Below are 26,909 nucleotides of genomic sequence, written 5' to 3'. Positions count from 1 at the left end.
TTAGTAGATTTATCATTTTCACGAATCGCACAAACTCCGATCGCAAATGACTTTTTAATGTCCAAAGTGCACCACTGAGGCCAAAAATGATCTAACGATGATCGTGCATAAACAAGATCACCACTGAAGATCTAACGGGATGAATGGTCCCCTGTCTCGCCACCAAAGGGCTTACTGATCGCAGTAACTAACTTTGTCAATTTAAATCGGCTGTTAATACGTTTGAATATTGAATATGTCATATTATTTACTGTACGTGGACTAATAATGTCAACAGTAATTTAGCAATCATTTCATTTATTCTGTACCATAGATATCAATTTAAAATAAATTGTATTTGCCTTACCTTAACAAACATTATTACAATATAAAATACAATATAATGCTTAAAAGATGCTTAAAAGAAACTGGAGCGCAGCTCATATCCACCATTGAAATCTGCTGCTCTGAAGAACCACACGGTTGCTTACTTTAAGACATCATGTTAATTTAATATTTTAATCGACATTAATAATCGCGATTACAATATCAAGGGCAGTAATCGACAATTATGATTTTTGCTATAATCGTGCAGCCCTACTTCAGACTTAACAAAACAAGAAAATACCAAACGTAACAACAAAATCAACAATAAAAATGTTGCAATTTAACTTGCAAACAGTGGAACCATGCAAGCAAATTAATTATTCAAGCCCGGTGCATGCTGGGAACTCCAGCTTTGAAAAGTTAAGTAAAATTGACTTATTTTATTTACCTGTAAATTGTACTCAAATTAGCGAATAAATTTGACATGGTTTTTTAGTTCGGGATTGAAACAAGAAAACGCATTGGAAAGATAACAATCATAAATAGTATTTACTTAATAGCTAGAGTATTGGTTTTTACATGTTTGAATTGAGTAAAAATATACAGTTTACTTAATATTTTCAAGTTCATGATTTATGATGCTTAAACTAACTTATTCAGTGTAGAAAGTAGGGATGTGTCTGAAGCCGAATACCATATTCAGAAAGGCATGAATAATGGCTTAAAAACAAACAACGAATGCATCCGAATAATAGACAAAATATTCGCTCGACTAATTATCCAGAAAGTACAAGGACAAAGCGACATTTTAAATAAACATGTCCAAAATTACATAGAATTTATGAGTATGTGCTGCCAATATTACTAGCGTGTAAACCTTCTGAATGAAAATGCGCATGTTGTGATTTTAAATCGGATGGCCGCGATCTCGTCTCCGTTTGTATTGTGTTTATTGTACGCGTCTGGAGCTTGTTGAGAGCAACATTTACTAAGATACTACATCATATACATTTTCCACTTCTTAAAATGTCCATGTTAACCTCCTGAGACCCGAGGGTGACTGATGTGTGCATTTTCCATTTCCCTTTTTGATTTGTAACTAGTAGCACCTAATAATCAAGCAAAAAAAATAAAAATTCTAGAGAAAATAGTTTTCCTAAAAATGTATGTCCACATATGTGGGCATCGGGACTAAGTTGTGAAATTTTAAATAATACCAAACTATAGAAAGTCAGTTTTTCAACATGTTGAGTGATCCAAACATCATCTGCAGCCTGAAACTGAACTTTTGGTTGAATGTTAGGAGTGAATGCACTTAGCTGCATAGAGAGCTATAGGATGCTCCCTTGCTCCCTATTTAGTGCATGACTTATCCTCCAGTGTGCTGTCTGTCTGCACTGGTCTCAGAACAGTTTGAAATGCACCTTATTTTCATCCTAACTCCATATAAAGCTTCTGAAAGCAGCTTTTGGATGAACTCATTTATTCTCAGTGTGAAAATGCACCGTAAACATTAGGGCTGCCCCCTTAATAGTCGACCAAACGAGAATAGTCTTGGTTGACCATGTATTGATTGGTCGGTTGCTCGCAGAAAAAAAGAAACTCCACAGGAAACCGATAAACACACTGGTTGGCACGATATTAGCGCTGGTTGGATGCTAGGTTGTACTATGGGGTAATTTTCGTTAAGCGGGGTTAGGGTTAAGCCTACACAATAAAGCAAGACACCATAATTTCAAACTTTTAACTTTATTTTGTATTTATTTTAAGTATAAATTCGTATTTCATTATCCGGGAAAATACATCATGTGTGTGAATAAATTCTTCATGATATATATATATATATCACAATATCCAATTACATCGGCAACCCCCGGGCTGATGGATCGGTGAATATTCTTTCTTTAGTGATTTTACATTGAAAATTAAATTTATTTATTTATAAACCGAAAAACTTAAATCAAATACATTTCTAAATTCAAATTGCACTCCAAACGAAACGAAAAAGCAATTAAAATAACAAAGTAATAAAAAAAATTATATATAAATATGTATATAAGTAACCACCTTTCCATTTACCGTCAGGCAAGTGTCCGTCTAAACATGCATGCGGAAAATTACTTACTCAAATGAAGACATAAAAACAATTATAAATGCAAAAATAATAATTATAATGATGATAATAATCACTGAAATATATGGTTCAAGGTGAACGTATTTTTGTATTATTTTATATATGATGTATTATTTTACAGGCTGCAGAGTTGCGTTCACAGTGAACTGCTCTGTGCAAATAAAGTGAACTGAACTCAAAACACCTCCTGAACTGAGACGTCTGAGGTCATTTGCAGCTCTCATAGATGATACTGTTCTTGCAAAAACAAATTCAGAAGACAGAAACAAAGAAAGAGTGAGAACCTTTTACATGCGTGTGTTCCACGAGACTGCACGCCTCCGTACAGACAGAGCGTCATACATGCGCATAGATGCTTTTCTGTCATCTGTTCTTAATAATATAATAAAGTGTTTCTTAAAGTGTGTGTATGTGTGTCTATGGGCAAATTATTTGTAATATTAATTTGATAATAATAATAGCATAATAATAATAATAATAATAATTTAATGAGCCAAATATCATCTTGATATGGTCAAAAGCATCAGCTATTGGCGATCACTCTGACCATCGTCGATCCCCGAGATAATCATCTGTCGGCACAACCCTAATGTGCATTTCTCTCTATAAATGAACAAAATGTTCAGAAAGTCTCCTTGCTGGTTTTTCCGACACATTCAGAATCATTACCGCTTTTGCCGGTGTCACAGTAGCTCGCTTCGTGCGTGCACTTGTAAAATGTATATTTTAAAGACTCACTATTACGGTTTAGTGTTTCTCTGTATTGTACAACAGTGTTAGCAATGTAACATTCTTTCTCAGCACTGGAACTCAAACCATTTTCTGATGCACCCCCCCAATACATGTATATTTAAGTAATTAAATTAATTTAATAAACGTGTGACAACTACGGCTTAAATTAACGCCTATTAGTCGACTAGGAAAATCTTTGGTCGGGGGCGGCCCTAATAAATATATAGGAATGCATTTACTAATATTAATGAATAAAATCGTATTGTACAGTGACAACAAAATAAAATATAACAAAATGTATATTAAAATGAAGCGAAATGGCCCACAGATGTGTTCATCTTGAAAGTTATTCAAAATGTTTTTTCAACGTCTGAGGGAAAATCCACGTATGTGGACATCATGTTTATCAGCGCATTGACGCCAGAAGAATTAATGAATTATTAAAGCGGCATATCAAACGAAACTTTAGATGCTACTCTTTACAGCCAAACAGGTTTCAATCAAAAAAAACATAGAGGTTTCTTACCAGAAGCACTTTTGTTGGTGCTGCACCCGTAGGAGTGCTTCATGGAAATCCACGCAATGCTGTTGTGTCCCGTGATGCAGTTCACCAGAAGTTTAACCCTTAAATGACAGTCTAAAGTCTTGTGAACAGTATTCAGTTGTTTTAAATTAATTAAAATTATACGTTGCATATAGCAAAGCCAAAAAGAAAAGTCCACGCATGTGGACGCGGGGGTCGCGCGAGGTTAATGTGTCACACGATTCGCACATACACGCTAAGTCTGTACATGTAATTTTACTAAATAATAATGTACTCCACACCTTGTTAAAATATGAGCGCACAAATCAGCCTTAAGTATATCGTAAAAACTCCTGATGTACTTACAGGACTTGCATGTGTTTGTAGGCTATATTGATTTATTTTCATTTCTTTTAAAGTTTGTATTTGATATTCGCTACAAAGTGTCTGCTTAACATTTCACAAATGTTTGACACCTCATGTTCCGAGAATAACGTTGTTATACATGCACAGACAAATACGAAAATTCTGTTTCAGCCGATATTAATGTCAAAAATACGAGGAGAAACCACAGTTAACAACATATTCCACAATTAATGTAGCCTACATATTCAGCTTCATCTAGTAAGAAAATAAAAAGAATAAAATAATAATTTAATAAAATAATAATAATTATTATTATTAGGTTGTTATTATAAATAGGCATATACAAGGCATATTTTATTTATAGAAACTATAAATGTAATAGGATAACATTTAAAAATGGGCGATTCGTTTAGTTTTGACGCACTTACAGTTTAAGCCCCGCCCACATACGGTTCTATTGAAATACAGATAGATGCAGATAATTTTGCCATAGCAACAGATACAGATACAGATAATGGCTTCGCTTCACACCCCTAGTAGAAAGTACTTAGTCTTATCTGCTATATTTATTTCTCCATAAAACAAATCTTTTTTTTTTTTTTCAGTGTACTCAAAGAACTGTAAAACCTCCTTTTGTGTGCACCATTTTCAAGATAAAATCACTTAGAATGAGCTGTGAACATATGATCATTATGGTTCTGGTTGTTGTTCCTAGTTGTTTGAATGAAATATTTCTACTGTGGTAGGTTGTTGAATGAAAAGCCTTTGCCGAAGGGATGGGAGATGAGGTTTACCGTCGACGGGATTCCATATTTCGTCGACCACAACAGAAGAACAACAACATATATTGATCCCCGTACAGGCAAATCCTCCCTGTAAGATCTTTAATATCTTCTGATCTATACAGAGAAGTTTCATTAAATGCATTTAGTCACTCTGTTTGTAAGGAGTAGCTTCAAAACACTTGGTTACAGTTGCAAATTCTTGTTTTTTTATATGAAAATACAAGGCAGTGAGGTATATCGTGTTGTTTCTGTCTTTGGGTACTTTTGAAAAAAACAATGAATGTGACAGCTTTATTAAAGACGATATAAAATCAAAGTTGACTGTAAATAGTCTTAGTGATGCATTCATCAGTGCACGCTATTATATAAAAATGCAATAACGTTGTCTGGCTCTGAAACTGATGATCCAATAAAATCCCGATGGATTAATTCAAGTCCCGTTTTACATTACATCGCTCTGAATCTATCTGATCTATTCTTTCACTCAGAAATACGCCATATGCATTGCAATTTCACGTTGTCTTTAATGGTGTCAATATTATCTGTTGATGTTCTTTAGCATGCTTTGGTGTAATTGTGCTGTTTCTGTCTTTAAATCGCAGTGAAAATGGCCCTCAGATCACATATGTGCGGGACTTCAAAGCTCAAGTTTACTACTTCCGCTTCTGGTGTCAGGTAAGACATCACAACTGACATTTTAGCAATTTAGTCATTTAAACTACCAGTTATTTCAATAGCAGTAGCTTTCTTTTTATTTCTTGTACATGTAGGCGAAAAACTGACTTTGTGATTTTGTTATATTGTATGACTAAGTTTTTCATTTGTTGTTGCATATGACTGATTTTATTTCTTCTATTTAAATACCACAGCAGCTAGCAATGCCTCAGCACATAAAGATCCACGTCAGTCGTAAAACGCTGTTTGAAGACTCATTTCAGCAGGTGAATGATGCATTCATGTACTTATTTAAAGCTTATGTGTGTCATATTTTCGATGTTAAAATTCTCTCATGCATTCCAGCTTAAGAGTATACTAACTAAGCTCAATTGACAGTATTTGTGGCATAAAATTGATTTACTTTCGACTCTCCTTTTCTTACAAAAAAGCACAAATGTGTGTTCCAGTGAGACACTTACAATGGAAGTCAATGGGGTCAGTCTGTAAACATTAAAATACTCACTGTTTCAAAAGTATAGACACAAGACATAAACAATATGTGTACGGTTAGAGCCAATTTTACAACTTTGTTGCCATGACGACATAATGCCATAAACTCTAAAACGATGATTTAAGCAACTTTACAGCCCAAATAATCCACAAGATTGAACAGAAGACTTAATGTAAGTGCTTCTATAAAATTATATATTTCACATTTCTGCCTTTAAACCCTCCAAAAATTGGCCCCATTGACTTTCATCGTAAGTGCCTCACTGGAACACAGATTTGTCTTTTATTTTCCAGCAAGGGACGGGTCGAAATTAAATCAACATTATACCACAAATTCTGTCGATTGAACTTGTATTGAACCCGGAATATTCCTTTAATATGCAACTTTAATTAAATCAAATGCCATTTGTAGGTTGATTTTAAGTGTAACACTCTGATTCTTTGGCGCTTTCAAAACATTACTTTGTTTGTTTGAGCATCCCAACCAGCCCGATTAGCTCGACCAATGGCGTGTGTTTGGGGCGGGACTATCTGTTTGTACAAGCAGTGAAAGACGAGGGGAGTTTTCTGGAATGTGTTTGAAAACAATGATTATACTTGCAATTCTGTTAGTGATGCTGGTGGTGCAAAAATGACACACTTCAGCTTAAATATACTAAATATTAAGTTCTGATTTACTGGTGTAAATGCAGGAAAAAGTTTAAATGTTTGAAAATTCATTTTGTAGATCATGAGTTGCCATCCGCAAGACCTGAGACGCAGACTGTGGGTGATATTCCCAGGAGAGGAGGGGCTTGACTATGGAGGCGTGGCCAGGTATATTAAATAACGTACAGGCAGGGTCATAAATTAACCTGGGCAGGGGTCAAAAATGAAATGTCTCACACGCTTAAGATGTGCACTTGGGGGCCTGGGTAGCTCAGCGAATATTGATGCTGACTACCACCCCTGGAGTCGTGAGTTGAATCTAGTGCGTGCTGAGTGACTCCAGCCAGGTCTCCTAAGCAACCAAACTGGCCCGGTTGCTAGGGAGGGTAGAGTCACATGGGGTAACCTCCTTGTGGTCGTTATAATGTGGTTCTCGCTCTCGGTGGGGCGCGTGGTGAGTTGTGTGTGGATGCCACGGAGAATAGCGTGAAGCCTCCACATGCGCAACGTCTCCGTGGTAACGCGCTCAACAAGCCACGTGATAAGATGCGCGGATTGACGGTCTCAGACGCGGAGGCAACTGAGATTCGTCCTCCGCCACCCGGATTGAGGCGAGTCACTACGCCACCACGAGGACTTAGAGCGCATTGGGAATTGGGCATTCCAAATTGGGGAGAAAAGGGCTGTATCTGTCCGTCGTGTACATTTTTTTTTGTCCAGTTTTTCACTTTTTTTCATCATTATATTATTGAAACACAGTCTACTTGAATATTGGATTGTTGTAATAAAATAATAATAATATTAATTTTAAGTTAAGAAATTATTAAAGAATAAATTACTATTGAATAATAATAATAATAATAATAATAATAATAATTATTATTATTATACAATAATAACATATTTATTTATATATATTTATACAAATTTCTTAAGTCACTCACGGCATTGCTATGCAGTCCGGTTAAACCCTCAAGCCTTTGTTTTGGTGGAAGCTTTTATTTTGGAGGAGTTTCTGTTTTTTTGTAGTTGAGTTGACAACAACATTTTAATGCAGTAAAATCAGGGTTCCACATGTCTTGGAAATCCTGGAAAACCTGGACATTTTGCTATGCAGTTTTCCAGTCATGGAAAATGAGAAATATACCTAAATGGCCTGAAAAATAATGATTTGTCCTGCAGAATATTTTATTATAATAAAACTGTTTGATTGTGTCACTGACAAGGTTTTTGGTACATGTACAAGTATTGATATATTGCAAATATATTTTGCTCCAACACTGCTGTTGTGTAAACTACAAAAACACGAAAATGAATGTTTCAATGCATAATTAATTAAAATCTCGATATGTCCTAGTTTGATTATTAAACCGCAAAAGGCTGCAGTTTAATTAAATAAATATATAATCTGCATGTGCTGCATGCTTCAAAATCAGTGTGTGAAGCCGGCCGTCTGTACACTGAAAACACCTCATCATGAGCATCACGCGTGCTCTGGGTGTATGGATGTGTGTAGTAGATGACAGTGAGCAGAGCGCTCTGAAGCGTGCAGCACATACAGGCAGGGTTGTGAGGGTTACTTTTGAAATGTATTCCACTACAGATTACAGAATACATGTTGTAAAATGTAATTTGTAACGTATTCCATTAGATTACTCAAGGTCAGTAATGTAATCTAAATACTTTGGATTACTTCTTCAGCACTGGTAGATTTGTTCACTTGTTTTGACTATTAAAACTCTGCCAGTACAGTAAGACAAAATACACATGTTAAAAATACATTCTCTGAAAAACCGAAATATCTTATGCAGTGTTGTTTCTAAAACAAGATCAATCAAATTAATCTTGTTTTAAGGATTTTTAGATATTTTTACAGGAAAACAATACAAAAATGATTATCAAGAATACAATTTTTGCCCTAATATTAAAGGTCTTACTAGAAAAAATAAATTATGATCCAACATGAATTTTCTTGATAAAAAAATATGATCGTGTCTGGTAACATGTGCATGTAAAATGGCTAGAAATAGCATTTTAATTTAGCGTAAAGCTAACAATTTACACAAGGTTTATTTCTATTTCTTCAAACTTCTCTGTCTGCTCGTATGAATGTAACACATCATAAGAAAGTGTTTCACTGCTGTTCAAATGCACTTTGGATCACATCATTTATATGTATAAATGTTTTCCATCTGAAAGGACTAAATATTAAATGAAACAAATGACAATAAAATGCAAAGTAATCTCTTCAGTAATCAAAATACTTGTTGAATGTAACTGTATTCTAATTACCAATGATTTAAATTGTAACTGTAGTGGAATACAGTTACTTATATTTTGTATTTTAAATACGTAATCCTGTTACATGTATTCCGTTACTCCCCAACCCTGCATACAGGCTATATATTTATTTTAATTATTTAACAGCATTTTGGGGTTATATAATCACACTGGGTCATGAAGCAAACTGCTTATCCGGAGGTGAGAACTACCATCAATATCGGCAAAATATAAGCTTTATTTAAATGGAAACCCATGTTTAATGCAATTAAATAATAATAGTATATAATTAAAATAATAATGTATTAAAGCAATAACTCACATCTGTGATGTTCTGTTGTTCAGCACTTAATTTAACAAAATTATCTGCAATGTTGTTTCGGATGGTGCTGTGAGAGGGTATTGTTAAAATGCACTTCATTTGATGAAATTAATGCAATGTTGTGTTGAAAAATTGAACTAATTAAAAATTAAAATTAAACTTTTTTTTTTTTTTTTGATTAAAGTTTTAACCAATTATTTGGATTAGACCCCATTTTGGTGATGAAATTTAATTAAACTTAAATACTGAATTAAAAAAAAAAAAAAAAAAAAACTTCTTTTTTTATAAAACAGTTTTATTACAACCGTGTGGCACATAACATGTATTGGAAAATTGTGCCTTGAAAAGAGTGGGAACTCTGAAAATGCTCTTATTATCTTCCTTTCCCTCCACAGAAACCCACTGTCAGGGGGTTATTTTAGATTTGTATATTAAATTGTTGCGCCCAAACAGAGGTATGTGAAATTATGCAAATGTGCAATTAAAGTAAATCTGGAGCTCTTTAAATAAAATGCGCTCAGCACACGTTAGCACACCAAACCAAACTCACAGCACATCTGTCATTCAGGGCACCAGATAGAGATAATTTGTGTGTATCGAGCACAGAACCGCTCTGAAATGACTGAAAACACATCTGTAATGCACTGACCTCGTTTACATGTATTTAAGAAAGCATTACAGAGAAAACAGCTGCATGTAAGCGTAGCACAGCAAACAGCGCATTCAGACTATTTATTTAATTCAGTTGCACCCCTCACTCATATTGGTCATATTGTGATTTCGATTTTATTTCGATTAATCGTTTAGCTCTATAATTATATATTTCTATTCTAGGTCTATCCAGTTAAGTATGTTTTAAATTATTTGACACAAATGAATGACTTGCTGTGTTTTTATTAGTTTAGAAGGAAAAAAAAAGGTTAATAACTGCTTTCATGGAGTGTTTGTATAGAGGTTGTTATAACTCTGTCATTCACAATGAGGAAATCGACTGTATGTTACCATGGCAACTAAAATAATGGGTCACAGTTTATATTAGGTATCTTTTACTACTGTGTACTTACATTAAATACAGACAATATTATGTATTTACTGTGTAACTACATTTTGTTCTGCTTTTACTGAGGTTAACGTACGGGTATATAGGGTTTGGGGTTTGAGTTAGGTTTTAGAATAAGGGTTGGGTTAGGGGAAAGGTTTAAATGTAATTACAATGTAACAACTCATTTGTACATAATAAGTACATTCTATCACATGCTTTAGTACGTAGTAGCTAAGGATGCCTAATATAAAGTGGGGCCAATTAATGTAATGCGTTTGTGTCTGACAGGGAATGGTTCTTCCTGCTGTCTCACGAGGTGTTGAACCCCATGTACTGTCTCTTCGAGTACGCGGGAAAAGACAACTACTGCCTGCAGATTAACCCTGCCTCCTTCATCAACCCTGACCACCTCAAATACTTCAAGTTTATTGGCCGATTCATCGCTATGGTACGACGATTCTCACTACTTTTGACTAATGTTGACGTCTGCTAACTAGCACATGTACTGCACTGAAATTCTCACAACAGATCTCTGTGCTGCTTTAATTATAATGAGAGTTTGAGTGGTTTTGTGTTGCCTCTGTCAGGCTCTGTTTCATGGGAAGTTCATCGACACAGGCTTCTCTCTGCCCTTCTATAAACGGATCCTGAACAAACCTCTGGCGCTCAAAGACCTGGAGTCCATCGACCCCGAGTTCTACAACTCTCTCATCTGGATCAAGTGAGTGAGGACCATTTGAAAGAGATGCAGAGATGATAATGTAATAGTGAGGAAGTTGAGGATGATGAAGAATTTCATTGACAGTGATTATAATTGTGTAAGTCTTTTCTTCTGAGCGAGTGAATCTCATGAAGACATGTCTAGGTCACATTTCATCCAAAAATAAAAGAATAATCTTAAATGCGATTTACGCATTAACCAGTTTTCACATTAGATTCTGACATTTTATTCAGCTCCGTGTGAGTTCAGCGATTCAGAAAGGACCTCTGAACCGTAGTTTTTTGCACAAAACAAACCCAGATGGGACTTGTGATATCCAAATGCACTTTCAAATAATTTTGAAAGCTAATAAAACTCTAACCCACAAAAAAACGAGTATTTGATTACTCGTAAATTAAAATGCATGTTAAAAATAACTCGTATAACACGTACGTGAAACATATTTTATTAACAAACATAACAAAGAATGGTTTCAAAATAAGATAACTTCAACTAACTGTTTTTCTTTTAGAAAACTTTTTTTATTATTATTATATTTTTATATATGCCTTAACAAAAATGGAAAACAAGAAGATTAAAAACATATAATCCACTACTGGCGGCATGAGGGTAATGCACAGATATAAACTCTGAGTCTACATAAAGTCTATCACATTTGAATTATTTCACATGTTATTATTCAGAAGAACAAGTGGTGAAAGTTAGTTTTTATAAAATGCTCTCCGCCGGTTTTCGGAGATTTTACACACATACACACATACTGGTCTGATCAGCTTCCAAGTTCGCTTCGCATTTTCTTTCCACCGATAAAAGCTGACCACTGTCCGTTGGTTTGAGTGATTCCAACAAGAACCGAATACAAACAGAGTAGAATTAAATAAGAACCAAAGTATTACAAGTATTGCCACAGTTTCAAAAGCACAGACGGCTCTCATCCAACACCTCGACGACACACATCCACAGCACCCCCCAGTGGACTCAGTGGTAACGGCAAGATTTAGTCAGAGATTCAGAGGGAAAACGGTGTAATTCAGCGCTGCTCACGGCAGGCAAATGCATAAAGGAAAATTAATTTTCGATATTTGAGTAGCTGGTGCAGAGGAGTACTCTTACTCATGCACATCCCTAGCATTCACACGACCTGCTGGAGTGAAGCATCATCATTGCCCGTTGTCGCGCTCCTGACAATTCACATTTCGTGCACAGTGCCAGTGCTACAAGCAAAACAAGACGTTCTCTTTAGCACTTTTCACGTGGAGTTCAAAACGGCTCAAATCATGCAAATGCAGCGTCACGATTGCTGTGGCAAATTTGATAGCCTCTATAAATATTGTAGAGAATGTGAGTTTAAGAGATTTCCCCTATAAAAACTTGCAAACTTGCCGCTAATTCAGCACTCACTAATTTTCACATGCAAATGAGCTTTACGACAACCTCTTCATTGTCGACAAAGGTTTGCTGCAGGTTCAACACTACCGGTGAAGAGCTGCAAACTTCTGGCCAACATTTGCGGCAAATCACAAGCAAAAAATTAGCTGCGGATTTGCGACAAGTTTTCAGCAAGTTTGTGGCAACTCTGGATTTTTTTTGTGAGAGTAATGCCCATTGCACAGAAAAATACACAAACTACAGGGACTAGATATTTCAGTTAGTCAGCCTCCCATTTTTGAGAACTACGACTTTGGGAAACGTTTAATTTTATTTTATTTGGTGCTATTTTAGTGCATTATTATCTTTATACTGTGGAATACTTTGGTTAATAATATGTTGAATGTTAATTAAACATTAATGTTATTTATTGTTTTCTTTTCTAAGAAGGAATAGTTTATGGTGGTTTTCCACATTAACGTGAGAACAAGAAAGAATAAAATATTACAAAACAATTATAATAAAAAATGTAATATTACTTATTGTTTGGAGTGCCAACACTTCTACTTATTGTGGCTATTTTTATTTCTGGATTGTGCGTTTGAATTCACAAGAGTTTTTACAAAGTGTCTAACAAACCATTGGCGTTTTCATCCTTATTACTGAAATGCAGATGGTTTTAATTTGGTCAATAATTGGCTGATAAATATCAGCGGCCAATACATTGGTGCATACCTACTTTCAAGGTCTGCGATTAATTGCGATTAGCTATGAAAAATCATGTGATTAATCACGGTTAAATATTTTAATCGACTGACAGCACTTAAAAAAAAATAATTTTGCCTTAAGAAAATATTGTAAGATTTTATGCATTGTGACATTTATTTTAATCATAGTTTAATAACCCTCCCACCTAAAAAAAAAAAATCTCATTACTGACATTTTAATTTTGTTACTCTTACAGTTACTCTTTTAATTTAGGCAAAAAATTTTTGGGGGGGGGGGGGATTTTTTCCCCCTTTTTCTCCCAATTTGGAATGCCCAATTCCCAATGCGCTCTAAGTCCTCGTGGTCGCATAGTGATTCGCCTCAGTCCGGGTGGCGGAGGATAAATCCCAGTTGCGGAGGACAAATCCCAGTTGCCTCCGCGTCTGAGACAGTCAACCCGTGCATCTTATCACGTGGCTTGTTGAGCGCGTTGCCATGGAGACATAGCGCGTGTGGAGGCTTCATGCCATCCACCGCGGCAACCACGCTCAATTCACCACGCACCCCACCGAGAACAAACCACATTATAGCGACCACGAGGAGGTTACCCCATGTGACTCTACCCTCCCTAGCAACCGGGCCAATTTGGTTGCTTAGGAGACCTGGCTGGAGTCACTCAGCACGCCCTGGGATTCGAACTAGCGAACTAGCGAACTCCAGGGGTGGTAGCCAGCGTATTTTACCACTGAGCTACCCAGGCAATTTTAAGTGCATTATTTGGGTTACACATATTTCTAAAATAATGTTATTGAGGTAGAAAGCGTTTAAAATATGAATTAATATGTTCATACAGTGTGTACTTCTGTGAGAGCTGAAAGGTGTGCGACAATGAACAAGGAAATTTAACATTATTTTGAATTCATTCCTGTGTTTTAGAAAGTAACTTAAGTAATGTGATTACTTTTTCGATAACACAATCACTAAAGTAATCTGATTACAATTTTAGAGAAGTAATTTGTAGTGGATTACTTTTTTCGAGCAATTTACCAACACTGTTTTTGTTAACTTAAAATTAGCACAATTTAAAGGCAGTAAAACAAATACTATACACAATTATTTTTTCTTTCTTTCTTTTGATTTTGGGCTGAAACATGACCTGGATGTGTTCTTGACAAATTTCCCCCAAGCAGAAAAATCTAAAAGTGTGTGTTGTGACATTTTGCCCCAGTGAAGATGTTTTCTTTTAGGAAAAGTGTTATAGAAAGACATTGATTAATGATGATGTTTTTTTCTTCTTCAGGGATAATAACGTAGAGGATTGTGGTTTGGAGATGTTTTTCTCTGTGGATAAGGAGATTCTGGGTGAGGTCACCACTCACGAACTCAAACCTGATGGAGGAAACATTCAAGTAACAGAAGAAAATAAAGAGGAGTATATCAGGTGACAAGTCACATGCAACACAGATGGTTTTCAGACACTTGCCATACTATAAGTCATTAGCTCATGCAAACAAATCCAGTTGACCAATCACAATCAAGCATTCCAGACAGCCATGTAACAACATCACATAAAATGTGTGTTTGTGGGTGTTGTAGGTTGGTTGCAGAGTGGAGGTTATCTCGAGGGGTCGAGGAACAGACTCAAGCTTTTCTGGAGGGCTTAAATGAAGTCTTACCGCAGCAGTACCTGCAGTACTTTGATGCCAAAGAACTGGAGGTACAAACCATGCTTAAATTAGCTTTGAAACATGCTCATGATCAGATTATGTACACATTACCTGGGGTAAATCGTCGGAATATCTTTGTTTGTGAGTGTAGGTGATGTTATGTGGGATGCAGGAGATTGATCTCGGAGACTGGCAGAGAAACGCCATCTACAGACATTACGCCCGCAGTAGTAAACAGATCATCTGGTTCTGGCAGGTCAGACTTAACTAGCAGCTGTTGATTTCTAACACTATAATGCTTCACCAGCAGGCCACTATTTCAATTAAACCCAAATGTGAGGACTTATTAGTTAAAATTCAGTGATTCACCTACATTTTCCACAGTCTGTGTGTGTTTGTGTGTGCAGTTTGTAAGGGAGATTGACAATGAAAAGCGCATGCGTTTGCTGCAGTTCGTGACCGGCACATGTAGACTTCCTGTTGGCGGATTTGCTGACCTCATGGGTAAGAGTCAAAGGTTGCCTTTATCAAAGTAAAATAGAGTCTGCATGCAAATATACAAATAAGAATTAAGTATGCAGTGGTATTTCTGGACACTTAGGCTTATTGGTTTTTAGTCCTTTTTTACTGTAGTTTAAATAAAATATTTAACATAATGTTTTTTTATTTTCATAGGGAGCAATGGGCCACAGAAGTTCTGTATTGAGAAAGTGGGCAAAGAAAACTGGCTGCCAAGGAGCCACACATGGTGAGATCAGACTGGCATTATTAGCACGGCTGTGATTTGGCCGTAGACACAAAAGTGATATTGCACAATCATGAGCGTGATGTTTCTAAAACGTTGAGACAGTATGGAAAATGCTAATTAAAAACACAAAGGAGTCATTTGTAAATTCTATTCACCCTGTGCAACAGTATATTGAAAGCACTACAACGACACATTATTTGATGTTTTACCTTGTAAATGTAATTGCTTCAAAAAAATATATATGCTCATTTCAAATCAGATGATTGCAGCATGCTCCAAAAAAGTTGGGACAGTCAAGTGTTTACTGTGTAATATCACCATTTCTTCTAATAACACTTATTGAGCATCTAATGCACTTCATAATGCACCACACATTCTCAATTGGAGATGGCCAGGACTGCAGGCAGGCCAATCTAGCACCCGCACTCTCTGCTTACATTGCCGTGCACTTGTAATCTGGGCAGTTTGTGGTTTATCATTGTTCTGCTGGAAGATGCAGGGACGTCCTTGGAAAAGAAGGCTTCTGGAAGGCATCTGGAAGGCAGCATATGTTGCTCCAAAATTTATCTGCAGTAATGGTGCCCTTACAGATGTGCAAGTTACCCATGTCATGGGCACTGACACACCCCTGGCCCATACAGACACTGACTTTTGGACCTGACGCTGATAACACAATGGCTGTGTTTTTCAAAAACTATTTGAAATGTGGACTCGTCAGACCACTTAACACGTTTCCACTGTTCTGCTTTCCATCTAAGATGAGACTGAGCCCAGAGAAGTCTGCGGAGCATCTGGACAGTGTTGATGTATGGCTTCTCCTTTGCATACAGTAGTAAAGCCTTAACTTGCATCTGTGGATGCAGCGGCAAGTGGTGTTGACTGAGACAGGTTTACTGAAGTATTCCCGAGCCTGTGCCATGATATCCATTACAGACACATGACAGTTTTTAAGACAGTGATGTCTGAGGGATCGGAGATCACGCACATTCAGAAGTGGTTTTCGCCCTTGCCCTTTAGGCACCAAGATTTGACCAGATTCCTTGAATCTTTCAGGGATGTGATTTTTCCGTATAAATACGGATTTCCGTATTTTCTGACCTTTGTAAATTGCGTAAATCAGATTTTTTTTTGCGCGCATCGTCGTCATCCAACCCGCCAACTGGATCCTTGCTGCTTTCAACGTTATATGTCGTGCATGTTGAGAATGCGCAAAACGACTGCGTCATTCAGGACGTAATTCAGGTAAGTCATCTTTATCTTAATGAATCCAGAGAGTCCGTGAAAAATAGACACCAAACATGGATTTGTACTCATAAAAACATGTAGTGTCATTTTTATTAACAGTCATTTTCACTTCGGTGGGAAACAGCAACGGACATGACAGTATAAGTTACAAAACGCTGTAAAACCTTAACATTTTGAGATTCTTGCTTGTCTATGTGATATCCATGAAAGCAACATTATAGACTATATATAGACTGAAATCGCAAAATGGCCTTAAACAATTTTAAGGCCATTCCACGATTTAATGGCTTACAACAATACAAATGCTCTTCATTTCTAAGTCACGCTGGAATAAAGGGTCTACTTAAATGTACTAAAACTGCAAAATGCTGCATTTTTAAATACTATTATTACATGCGGATTAATGCCGACAGCACTGCATGAGTTAGAGGCGCCATCTAGCGGCTGTGTGTGGAGCTCTCCTGAGCCCACATTATTAAGTTTTTACGTGTGCGAATTATTGCTGAAATTAATTATTGCTGATGCAAAGTAGTGAAGGAATGCCATTTGTTAATCATATTTAACATCAGCATAAGACAGCTTTGCACAAAGTATCAACCTATTTGATTAAACATTGTTAGTTGACTATTTAACTGCTAAAAAAAAAAAAAATAAATACTGATAAAACTAAAATTGCCAATCAGAATTGAGTAATAACAATGGTTTGTATTTTGTGTGGCCAAATGTGAAATATTTATTTCAGGAAAATAGTTGCTTATAGGATTTAGCCTCCTTCCTGATGTTGACTTACGACTTATAATTGATTTAACATTTTATTATTAACATTAGAGACTATTTGTTGTGTTGTATTTGTCATTTTACTGTCAGATAAATGAATTACAAATCTACATGGCATTTATTTCTATTATTCTTTCCATAAACTCATGGCTAGGGTAGATGTGAACAGCCCAGAAGTAAAGACAATTGATGAAGGGGTAAAAAATCGTTTTAAATGGAGTTGGTTGCAGGAGAGTGTCCAGGTTAAAGGGTGCACCCTTTCACTGAATTGTTTCAGTAAAATCAGTGAACCAGACAAGGCAATTTGCAACGTATGTAACCAACCTATTAATTATGGAGCAAATGGTAAGACTGCACTATGGAAACATATGGAGCATCCAAAACACATAAAAAATGGAGAATCCAACAGCAAAACATGTGCATTGAGATAGCACCCACAGACAATGCTATTGTTGCGGCTCCTTACAGCGAATGTCCAAGGTCAGTTTCTCCTCTGTGTGATCTAATATAACATAAGGTGCGCCTTCCTTCCTTCCTTTCTTCCTTCCTTCTTTTTTGTCCTTGGCTGATCACATGCCTGATCTTTTAACTATATTGTAAACTGTAGAGGGTGAAATGCCCAAAATCCTTCCAATTTGTCTTTGGGGAACATTGTTCTCAAACCTCTGGATTATTTGCTGACGCATCTGTTGGCAAATTGGCGAGGCTCGACCCCTCATTACTCTTGAAGGACTAGGCTTTTTTTGGAGGCTCCTAATATACTATAACGCAATTGCCACACCTGTTTTCTTTGTTATTTTCGTCAAATTGTTATTAGTCCTAAAATGCCCCTTTCTCAACTTTTTTGGAATGTGTTGCAAGCATCAAGTTCATAAAAAAACTTATATCTTCTGAAAGCAATGCTGTTGATTCGTTTTAGATTTAGTCTTCCATTAGATACTGGAAACTTTTTTGTGACTGTATACTACAGTTGAAGTCAGATGTTTACATACACTTAGCCAAATACATTTAAACTCAGTTTTTCACAATTTCTGACATTTAATTGTAGAAAACATTCCCTGTCTTAGGTCAGTTAGGATCACTACTTTATTTTAAGAATATGAAATGTCAGAATAATAGTAGACAGAATTATTTATTTCAGCTTTTATTTCTTCCATCACATTCCCAGTGGGTCAGAAGTTTACATACACTTTGTTAGTATTTGGTAGCATTGCCTTTAAATTGTTTAACTTGGGTCAAACGTTTTGGGTATCCTTCCACAAGCTTCTCACAATAAGTTGCTGGAATTTTGGCCCATTCCTCCAGACAGAACTGGTGTAACTGAGTCAGGTTTGTCGGGCTCCTTGCTCGCACACGCTTTTTCAGTTCTGCCCACAAATGTTCTATCGGATTGAGGTCAGGGCTTTGTGATGGCCACTCCAATACCTTGACTTTGTTGTCCTTAAGCCATTTTGCCACAACTTTGGAGGTATACTTGGGTCATTGTCCATTTGGAAGACCCATTTGTGACCGAGCTTTAACTTCCTGGCTGATGTCTTGAGATGTTACTTCAATATATCCACATCATTTTCCTTCATCATGATGCCATCTATTTTGTGAAGTGCACCAGTCCCTCCTGCAGCAAAGCACCCCCACAACATGATGCTGCCACCCCCATGCTTCACAGTTGGGATGGTGTTCTTCGGCTTGCAAGCCTCACCCTTTTTCCTCCAAACATAACGATGGTCATTATGGCCAAAAAGTTACATTTTTGTTTCATCAGACCAGAGGGCATTTCTCCAAAAAGTAAGATCTTTGTCCCCATGTGCACTTGCAAACTGTAGTCTGGCATTTTTATGGCAGTTTGGAGCAGTGGCTTCTTCCTAGCTAGCAGCCTTTCAGGTTATGTCAATATAGGACTCGTTTTACTGTGGATATACATACTTGTCTACCTGTTTACTCTTAACACCTTCACAAGGTCCTTTGCTGTTGTTCTGGGATTGATTTGCACTTTTCGCACCAAACTACATTCATCTTGAATGTGTCTCCTTCCTGAGTGGTATGATGGCTGCGTCATCCCAGGGTGTTTATACTTGCATACTATTGATTGTACAGATGAACGTGGTACCTTCAGGCATTTGGAAATTGCTCCCAAGAACCATGAACCAGTCTTGTGGAGGTCCACAATTTTTTTTCTTTTGATTTTCCTATGATGTCAAGCAGAGAGGCACTGAGTTTGAAGTTAGGCCTTAAAATACATCCACAGGTACACCTCCAATTCAGTACACCTCCTATCAGAAGCTAATTGGCTAATTGTCTAATCATTTTCTGGAATTTTCCAAGCTGCTTAAAGGCATAGTTAACATTGTATGTAAACTAGCTGCTTTATTATAACAACAACAAATAACGTTTTCATACTGATGTAAACAAACTGCAATGTATATATATCAAAGTTGTGATGTATGGCTCAGAAATACAGTTGAAGGAGGTCTAATGCTACTGCTTTAAACATCTTGCTCCCAACGGTTGCCTCATACTGTGCTTTTAGCATCAAAAACAATAGAATAGTGCACAAGTTCAGCATTGTCAGGCCCCACCCCGCTAGGAAGCACCGTTCTTTCTGGGCAGCGAGGATCCTGCATCAGGGCTGCAAGAGACTTGCGCTCTCTCCTGTTTTTCTTCTTTGATGAGTGACTCTCACTTGGTTTACTAGAATACACAAATGGATAAGACATGCATATAATAAAAGTCATTTTTGTTGAAAAAACAAAAAACAAAACAGCAATTATATACTTTCACAATTCAATAAAATCAACATCATCAGTCTCCACCACCAAGACAGGAAAAAACACTGTGGTGTTCCTGCCAGCCTGCACAAGCCACTATGTATCCTGTTTATGAACGCTATGCATGCCATTGGTCTAGGTAAGCTACCTCGTTTCCTGTTTGTCTCACTGCTCTCACCTGTATTGTGATATCCAGCAAAACAGCTGAATTAACCTGAGCTTGTGAGAAAATGAGGCTACTCACCAAAGGACACACAGAATGACAATCAAGATCAGTGTGATTGCTGCGGCCGATGAGAAGCAGATGGTGATAAATATCACTGTGTAGAATGAAACAAATAGTGAGTTCTATAATATGGGAAGCTTATATAACAAGTGCAAGCCAATGCGCTGCTATGCATCTTTATAGATAAACCATATGGCCAAAAGTATGTGGACACCCCCATTTAATTAACGGGTTCGGCTATTCCAGTAATTCCAGTGTAGATAAATCTTAATTCCACACTACAGTGACATTCTAGAGAATTGTGTGAATTGTAACAGTGAGCCAGGGAAGGCTTTCCACTAGATTGTAGTGCAGGGATTTACTCTCATTAATTAGAAGTCAGGCACTTATAGTTGGGCGATAGGATCTGGCTCGTATTTGCCATTTCAATTAATTCAATTAAAGTCTGAGCTTTGTGCAGGGCAGTCATGTTGAAAGCATGCAATTCTGTAGAATGTCATTGTATAGTGCAGCATTAAGATTTTTTTATTTTTTTTATTTTTATTAGAACAAAATATGGGAATACAACAACATAAATACAGGACAAACAAAACAATAAACCAAAAACAAACAAAACAGGTTTTGCATGTGATTATGTGAAGTGTCGGTGTGAGGTTGTGTTGTGCGTGTGTACATCTCTATTCAGTATGTATGTAAGTATATATGTAAGGCAAGCTGTGGAATAAACAGTAGAGAGGGGAGAAAAAAAGAAGTATTATGTATATATAATATAATAAACTACGAACAAACAAAATAAATAATTAAATAAATAAATAAAAGGGAGGAGGCTAACCGAGGAGATACGGGGACGGGCCACCATTCGGGGGGAATCAAAGTAGGACAGTAGGGCAGGACAGTAGGGCACCCCCAACCAGGACCCAGCACTCTGATGCATCTTCACGACCGAGACCAGCATGCATGTGGCCTGCAGGTCGCCTTCAAACCCCACCGGGGAGGGTCAACCTACTAGGGAGTCAGTGTAGTCAATATCCTGCTGTCCGAATCAGGAGAACTGACCCACCACACAGTCCCCTCCAAGTCCCCTCCAAGACCCCTCCCAAACCCCGCAGGGGGAGCCAGCCCACCAGGGAGTTAGTGTAGTCACTGTCTCGCCATGTGCATCAGGGACCTCTGGCTCAGTCCGCCCAAACTGACCACTCGCAAAAATCCCATGGTGCAGTCCGGATCCGTATCCCACAATTATTCAATTATTTAAATAACATACTCTGAAGAAAAGAAAAAAGGAACAGTCTGTAGTTTTATAGATATGTGTTTCCAGAATCTAAAACTATAATTTGCTAATATTAAATCTGTGGAGTGGTTAAACAATGAGTTTTAATGACTTCAAGTGTATGTAAACTTCTGACATCAACTGTAGAGACTGTATAAATGCAATGCATAAGGAACTAATGATGGCCACAAATAATATTTTGATTATTTGTAGTGCAGTCTGCATTCATAGAAGCAATGTTTGCCGTTGGCACAATACTAACGGTTTATAGCGATATATACAAACACCACTAGTGCAATCAAATTAGGGAGCTGGAGCAAACTGTTATAAAATACACACGTTTTGAAACATTTCTTTGTTTTTGCCCATCAGCTTTAACCGTCTGGATTTGCCGCCCTATAAAAGCTACGAGCAGTTAAAGGAGAAGCTGCTGTTTGCCATCGAGGAAACAGAAGGCTTCGGTCAAGAGTGATGCATGCACACGACAGCATGCTTAATGCATTTCCCTGGCAACAGACAACAGCTTTCACAGTCATACTGTACCAAAAGCTGCTGCAACTTCAAAACAGAAACAAGGGAGGAACAGTGTTTTGTGAGAAGAAAAGAGTGATGATGATGATGATGATGTCATTATCTGTCGGCTTTTGCATCCATCTTCCATTTATCTTGTGATCCACGTCCTTTCTCATGTTAATGCTGCCTTAATCAATACTCAATGAACAGGAACGCCGCTCACATCGACTCACTCTATGCAGACTGTGTGATCCTCATGTAATGTAATAATGACTGCGGCCCATCTCTACTGCAGTAATGCACGGATATTGAACTTGAATTTGAGTTTGCATACTCTCATCTCTCGTGTGGAAATGTAAGGAGGTAGTTCTCTGTTTACTGTTACCTCCGTCTCCTGAGAAACCTGGAATAAGTCACATTTCCAGTAGGATTTTATAGCCAATGGAGATCGGTACTGTAGTGGAAGTCATTTTAAAAATGCATTGACTAGTTGAAAGAAAGGTTGAAATGGGGACAATTTTATTAGTGAAACATCAGCATAGCAATAGTGTCTATTAGGATGAATCTCAGGAAACCTGTCAAGAACATACAGTATATGGGTCATATTTCACTCCAAAATCAAAAGAAAGAAATAATATTTTGTACAAAGAAAACGATGATGATCTTTAGGACTAAAAATATTTTTTTGCATTGTCACATTGTTTTCAGGTATGTTTCGGGTTCAGTACATGTAAAGATCAATCAGCAGGATTTGTGGCATAATGTCGATTACCACAAAAATGTAATTCAACTCGTCCCTCGTTTATTAAAAATCACGGCTCCAATGAGGCACTTACAAAGGAAGTTAATGGGGCCAATCTGTAAACATTAAAATACTCACTGTTTCAAAAGTACAGACACAAGATGTAAACATAATACATGTTAACATGATTTCAGTGTGATAAAATCACTTACAAATCTTATTTTTGTCCAATACCAGGATTACATGTTTGTAATATTGGATTTAACTTTAAACAGACAAGATTAGCAAGCATTTTTAGCACATTACAATCATGTTAACATATAATGTTTACATCTTGACTATACTTATGCATTAAAATGTTATGCAAAAAATACAAATAATTGTAGGATTTGTTGTACTTACTGTACTTAACTGACTTAAATGTGTGCTGATTTAAAGTTAAAAAAATATATATATATATATATATATATATATGAAATATTCCTGACAGGTTTCATGAGGTGCATGCATTAAACATCTGCTCTGAAATAGGATTCATATGCACAGTGAGAGTATACAGCCATGGGAAAAAGAAAGTACACCCTCCTTGAATTCTCTGGTTTTACATATCAGGACATAATAAAAATCATCAAGTCCTCAGCAGGTCTTAAAGTTAGGTAAATACAACCTCAGATGAACAACAAGACATGACATATTACACCGTGTCATGATTTATATAACAAAAATAAAGCCAAAATGGAAAAGCCATGTGTGAAAAACTAAGTACACCTTATGATTCAGTAGCTTGTAGAAGCAATAACTTCAAGTAATCGTTTTCTGTATGACTTTATTGGTCTCTCACATTTTGGCCCACTCTTCTTTACAACGTTGCTTCAGTTCATTGAGGTTTGCGGGCATTTGTTTATGCACAGCTCTCTTAAGGTCCCGCCACAGCATTTCAGTCGGGTTGAGCTCTGGACTTGGACTGGGCCACTGCAACACCTTGAATCTGTTGTAGATTTGCTGGTGTGCTTGGGATCATTGTCCTGTTGCATGACCCAATTTCGGCCAAGCTTTAGCTGTCAGACAGATGGCCTCACATTTGACTCTAGAATACTTTGGTATACAGAGGAGTTCATGGTCGACTCAATGACTGCAAGGTGCCCAGGTCCTGTGGCTGCAAAACAAGCCCAAATCATCACCCCGCCACCACCGTGCTTGACAGTTGGTATGAGGTGTTTGTGCCGATATGCTGTGTTTGGTTTTCCAAACGTGGCGCTGTGCATTATACCCAAACATCTCCACGTTGGTCTCGTCTGTCCAAAGGATATTGTTTCAGAAGTCTTGTGGTTTGTTCAGATGCAACTTTGCAAACCTAAGCCGTGCTGCCATGTTCTTTTTAGAGAGAAGAGGCTTTCTCCTGGCAACCCTTCCAAACAAACCATACTTGTTCAGTCTTTTTCTAATTGTACTGTCATGAACTTTAACATTTAACATGCTAACGGAGGCCTGTAGAGTCTGAGATGTAACTCTTGGGTTTTTTGCAATTTCTCTGAGCATTGCACGGTCTGACCTTGGGGTGAATTTGCTGGGACGTCCACTCCTGGGAAGATTGGCAGCTGTCTTGAATGTTTTCCACTTGTGAATAATCATTCTCACTGTAGAATGATGGACTTTAAATTGTTTGGAAATGGCCTTATAACCCTTTCCAGATTGATGGGCAGCAACAATTGCCTCTCTAAGATCATTGCTGATGTCTTTCCTCCTTGGCATTGTGTTAACACACACCTGAATGCTCCAGACCAGTAAACTGCTAAAACTTCAGCTTTTATAGAGGTGGTCACACTTGCTGATTATCAATTAATCAAGGGGATTTGATTAGTAGCACCTGGCTACTACTTAGCCTCTTAATTCCTATGGAAGCAGTAAGGGTGTACTTAGTTTTTCACACATGGCTTTTCCATTTTGGCTTTATTTTTGTTCAATAAATCATGATACGGTGTATCGTGTCATGTGGTGTTGTTCATCTGAGGTTGTATTTACCTAATTTTAAGACCTGCTAAGGACCAGATGATTTTTATTATGTCCTGATACGTAAAACCAGAGAATTCAAGGAGGGTGTACTTTCTTTTTCCCATGACTGTATATAGTTTAAAGGTTCTCAGAAAACATCCCATCTTGTTTGCAAAGATGCACATCAGTCATTGTTCTCATACTGATTTTCCCACCAATCTGAGTTCACAAACTACATGCTTACTAGAGAGAGAAGTTTAGTGTGATCACATTTGCAGCCAGATTTCTCCATCCTTTCAGGCAGATTATATACTTAAAGAAAATTAGTCCACTAAAATCACAAATTACTAGGAGGCCTGCATACAAGAAATGCGCTTTACTTTGGGAAAGAAAGGAAGAAATGTATGTGTGCGTTGTAGTATTTTTAAACTTTTTGGTGAACAACATTTGCCGAGGTATAAAGAGTAACATGCAATTGTACAAACGGAGTCGATTTTGACATAAGATTTTAACAAGCAACCCACACAAACAGCACAGACTGTGAATTCTGATGATTCATTTACACAGGATTTGTAATATGTTGTGTTGTGATAACTCTACTGGGGTTTTATTTGTCCTCCAAAGTAAATGAGTACATATCAAACTGAATTGAAGTGTTTGGTGAATAAAAGTCTATTGCAGCAAACTTGTGTGTAAAATAAAACTATTGCTACAGGGCACTTTATTGTAGGGTGTATTTAAACAAACTGATGACATGTAAAATAAACCAACAGACTGATAAAAGTCAGCTTATGCCCCTTGTCTGATGTTATGTTGTTATGTCTTAAAACATTTCTTAGCTATGAATATGTAAAGGCCAGAAGAATGGCTTACCTCTTTATTTTCTTAACATTGTTTAGTCATGTAAGAGATAACCTGTGATCTATAACATATTAATATTGAATAGGCTGGGGTTAATCATTTGGATTATATTTATTTTTCTTACGTGAACGTGTACAGTTGGATGATTAATATAAACATTCCAATTTATTCTCCGCTGAAGGAATAATAAAAAATAAAAAAAAAATAAGAATGATATTGTGTGTTTTGTTCATTTTTTTTTTTTCTGTAGAAGGGTCATTTGAAGAATGTGGTTCATTTTATTTTGTTTTAATTTTATAGATTTTTTTCATGAAAAACAAATAGACAATGGAACATTAGTTACATGTAGAATTATTTCATTTGTTACATCAATGTGCGATTAAAGCATTTGAATATATAAATAAAACAAAGTTCCAATGTAAAAGTGTCATTGGAGAAATGTGGTTTATTTATTTATTGTTAACCCTTGTGCGTCAATAAAAAAAAGTTACTCAGAGGTCCTTCGAGGACAAAAATGTCTGCGTCAATAAACTGCCATAATATTATATATTAATATTATTTTCCACTTTCAGTGAGTTATTTTTTAACCAACATCAGTCCTGATCATAACTACCAAATATTCATTCATTTTCAGGATTTTAACCCTTTAAATGCCAGTTTGTTTACATAATGCCACTGTTGTTTTTTTATGAAGAAAAAAATACACAAAAAAATTATTATTTTCCAAATACTAAATGCTAAGGGGAATTTATTTTTGGGATTATCACAGTCTGGGAAATGTCAATGATTAGCAACAACATTGATCTTGATGCATTATTTATTTTTGTGCAGTGTCAGATTTAAAAAAAAACAATACACTCCAGACCTTAGAGGACAAAAATGTCTGTGTCAAAAAAACTGCCATAAAAATATTATATATTCATATTATTTTCCACTTTCAATGAGTTAGATTTTTTTAACCAACATCAGTCCTGATCATAACTACCAAATATTCATTTTCA

The 26,909-nt window shown here is 36.7% G+C and overlaps 1 protein-coding gene across 5 annotated transcripts in view; it reads left to right on the top strand.

Moving 5' to 3' along the window:
- The window catches only part of LOC127449552 (E3 ubiquitin-protein ligase Itchy), a 51,409-nt gene extending 25,145 nt beyond the window's left edge, over positions 1-26,264 (top strand). The window contains exons 14-25 of one of the 5 annotated variants that reach the window (XM_051713053.1): positions 4,808-4,936; positions 5,449-5,521; positions 5,716-5,787; positions 6,741-6,829; positions 10,594-10,753; positions 10,893-11,026; positions 14,403-14,543; positions 14,699-14,819; positions 14,921-15,025; positions 15,177-15,273; positions 15,445-15,517; positions 22,173-26,264. In XM_051713053.1, coding sequence (XP_051569013.1) covers positions 4,808-4,936; positions 5,449-5,521; positions 5,716-5,787; positions 6,741-6,829; positions 10,594-10,753; positions 10,893-11,026; positions 14,403-14,543; positions 14,699-14,819; positions 14,921-15,025; positions 15,177-15,273; positions 15,445-15,517; positions 22,173-22,272 — 1,294 coding nt within the window. In that variant the 3' untranslated portion in view covers positions 22,273-26,264. The remainder of the gene's footprint in view (positions 1-4,807; positions 4,937-5,448; positions 5,522-5,715; positions 5,788-6,740; positions 6,830-10,593; positions 10,754-10,892; positions 11,027-14,402; positions 14,544-14,698; positions 14,820-14,920; positions 15,026-15,176; positions 15,274-15,444; positions 15,518-22,172) is intronic. The other 4 variants (XM_051713054.1, XM_051713057.1, XM_051713056.1 and 1 more) reach the window with 4 other exon arrangements.
- The last annotated feature ends 645 nt before the right edge of the window (positions 26,265-26,909 follow it).

The sequence above is a fragment of the Myxocyprinus asiaticus genome, chromosome 12, assembly GCF_019703515.2.
Source record: "Myxocyprinus asiaticus isolate MX2 ecotype Aquarium Trade chromosome 12, UBuf_Myxa_2, whole genome shotgun sequence".
NCBI classification, from domain to species: Eukaryota; Metazoa; Chordata; class Actinopteri; order Cypriniformes; family Catostomidae; genus Myxocyprinus; species Myxocyprinus asiaticus.
This window is presented reverse-complemented; position numbering and strand designations above follow the sequence as displayed.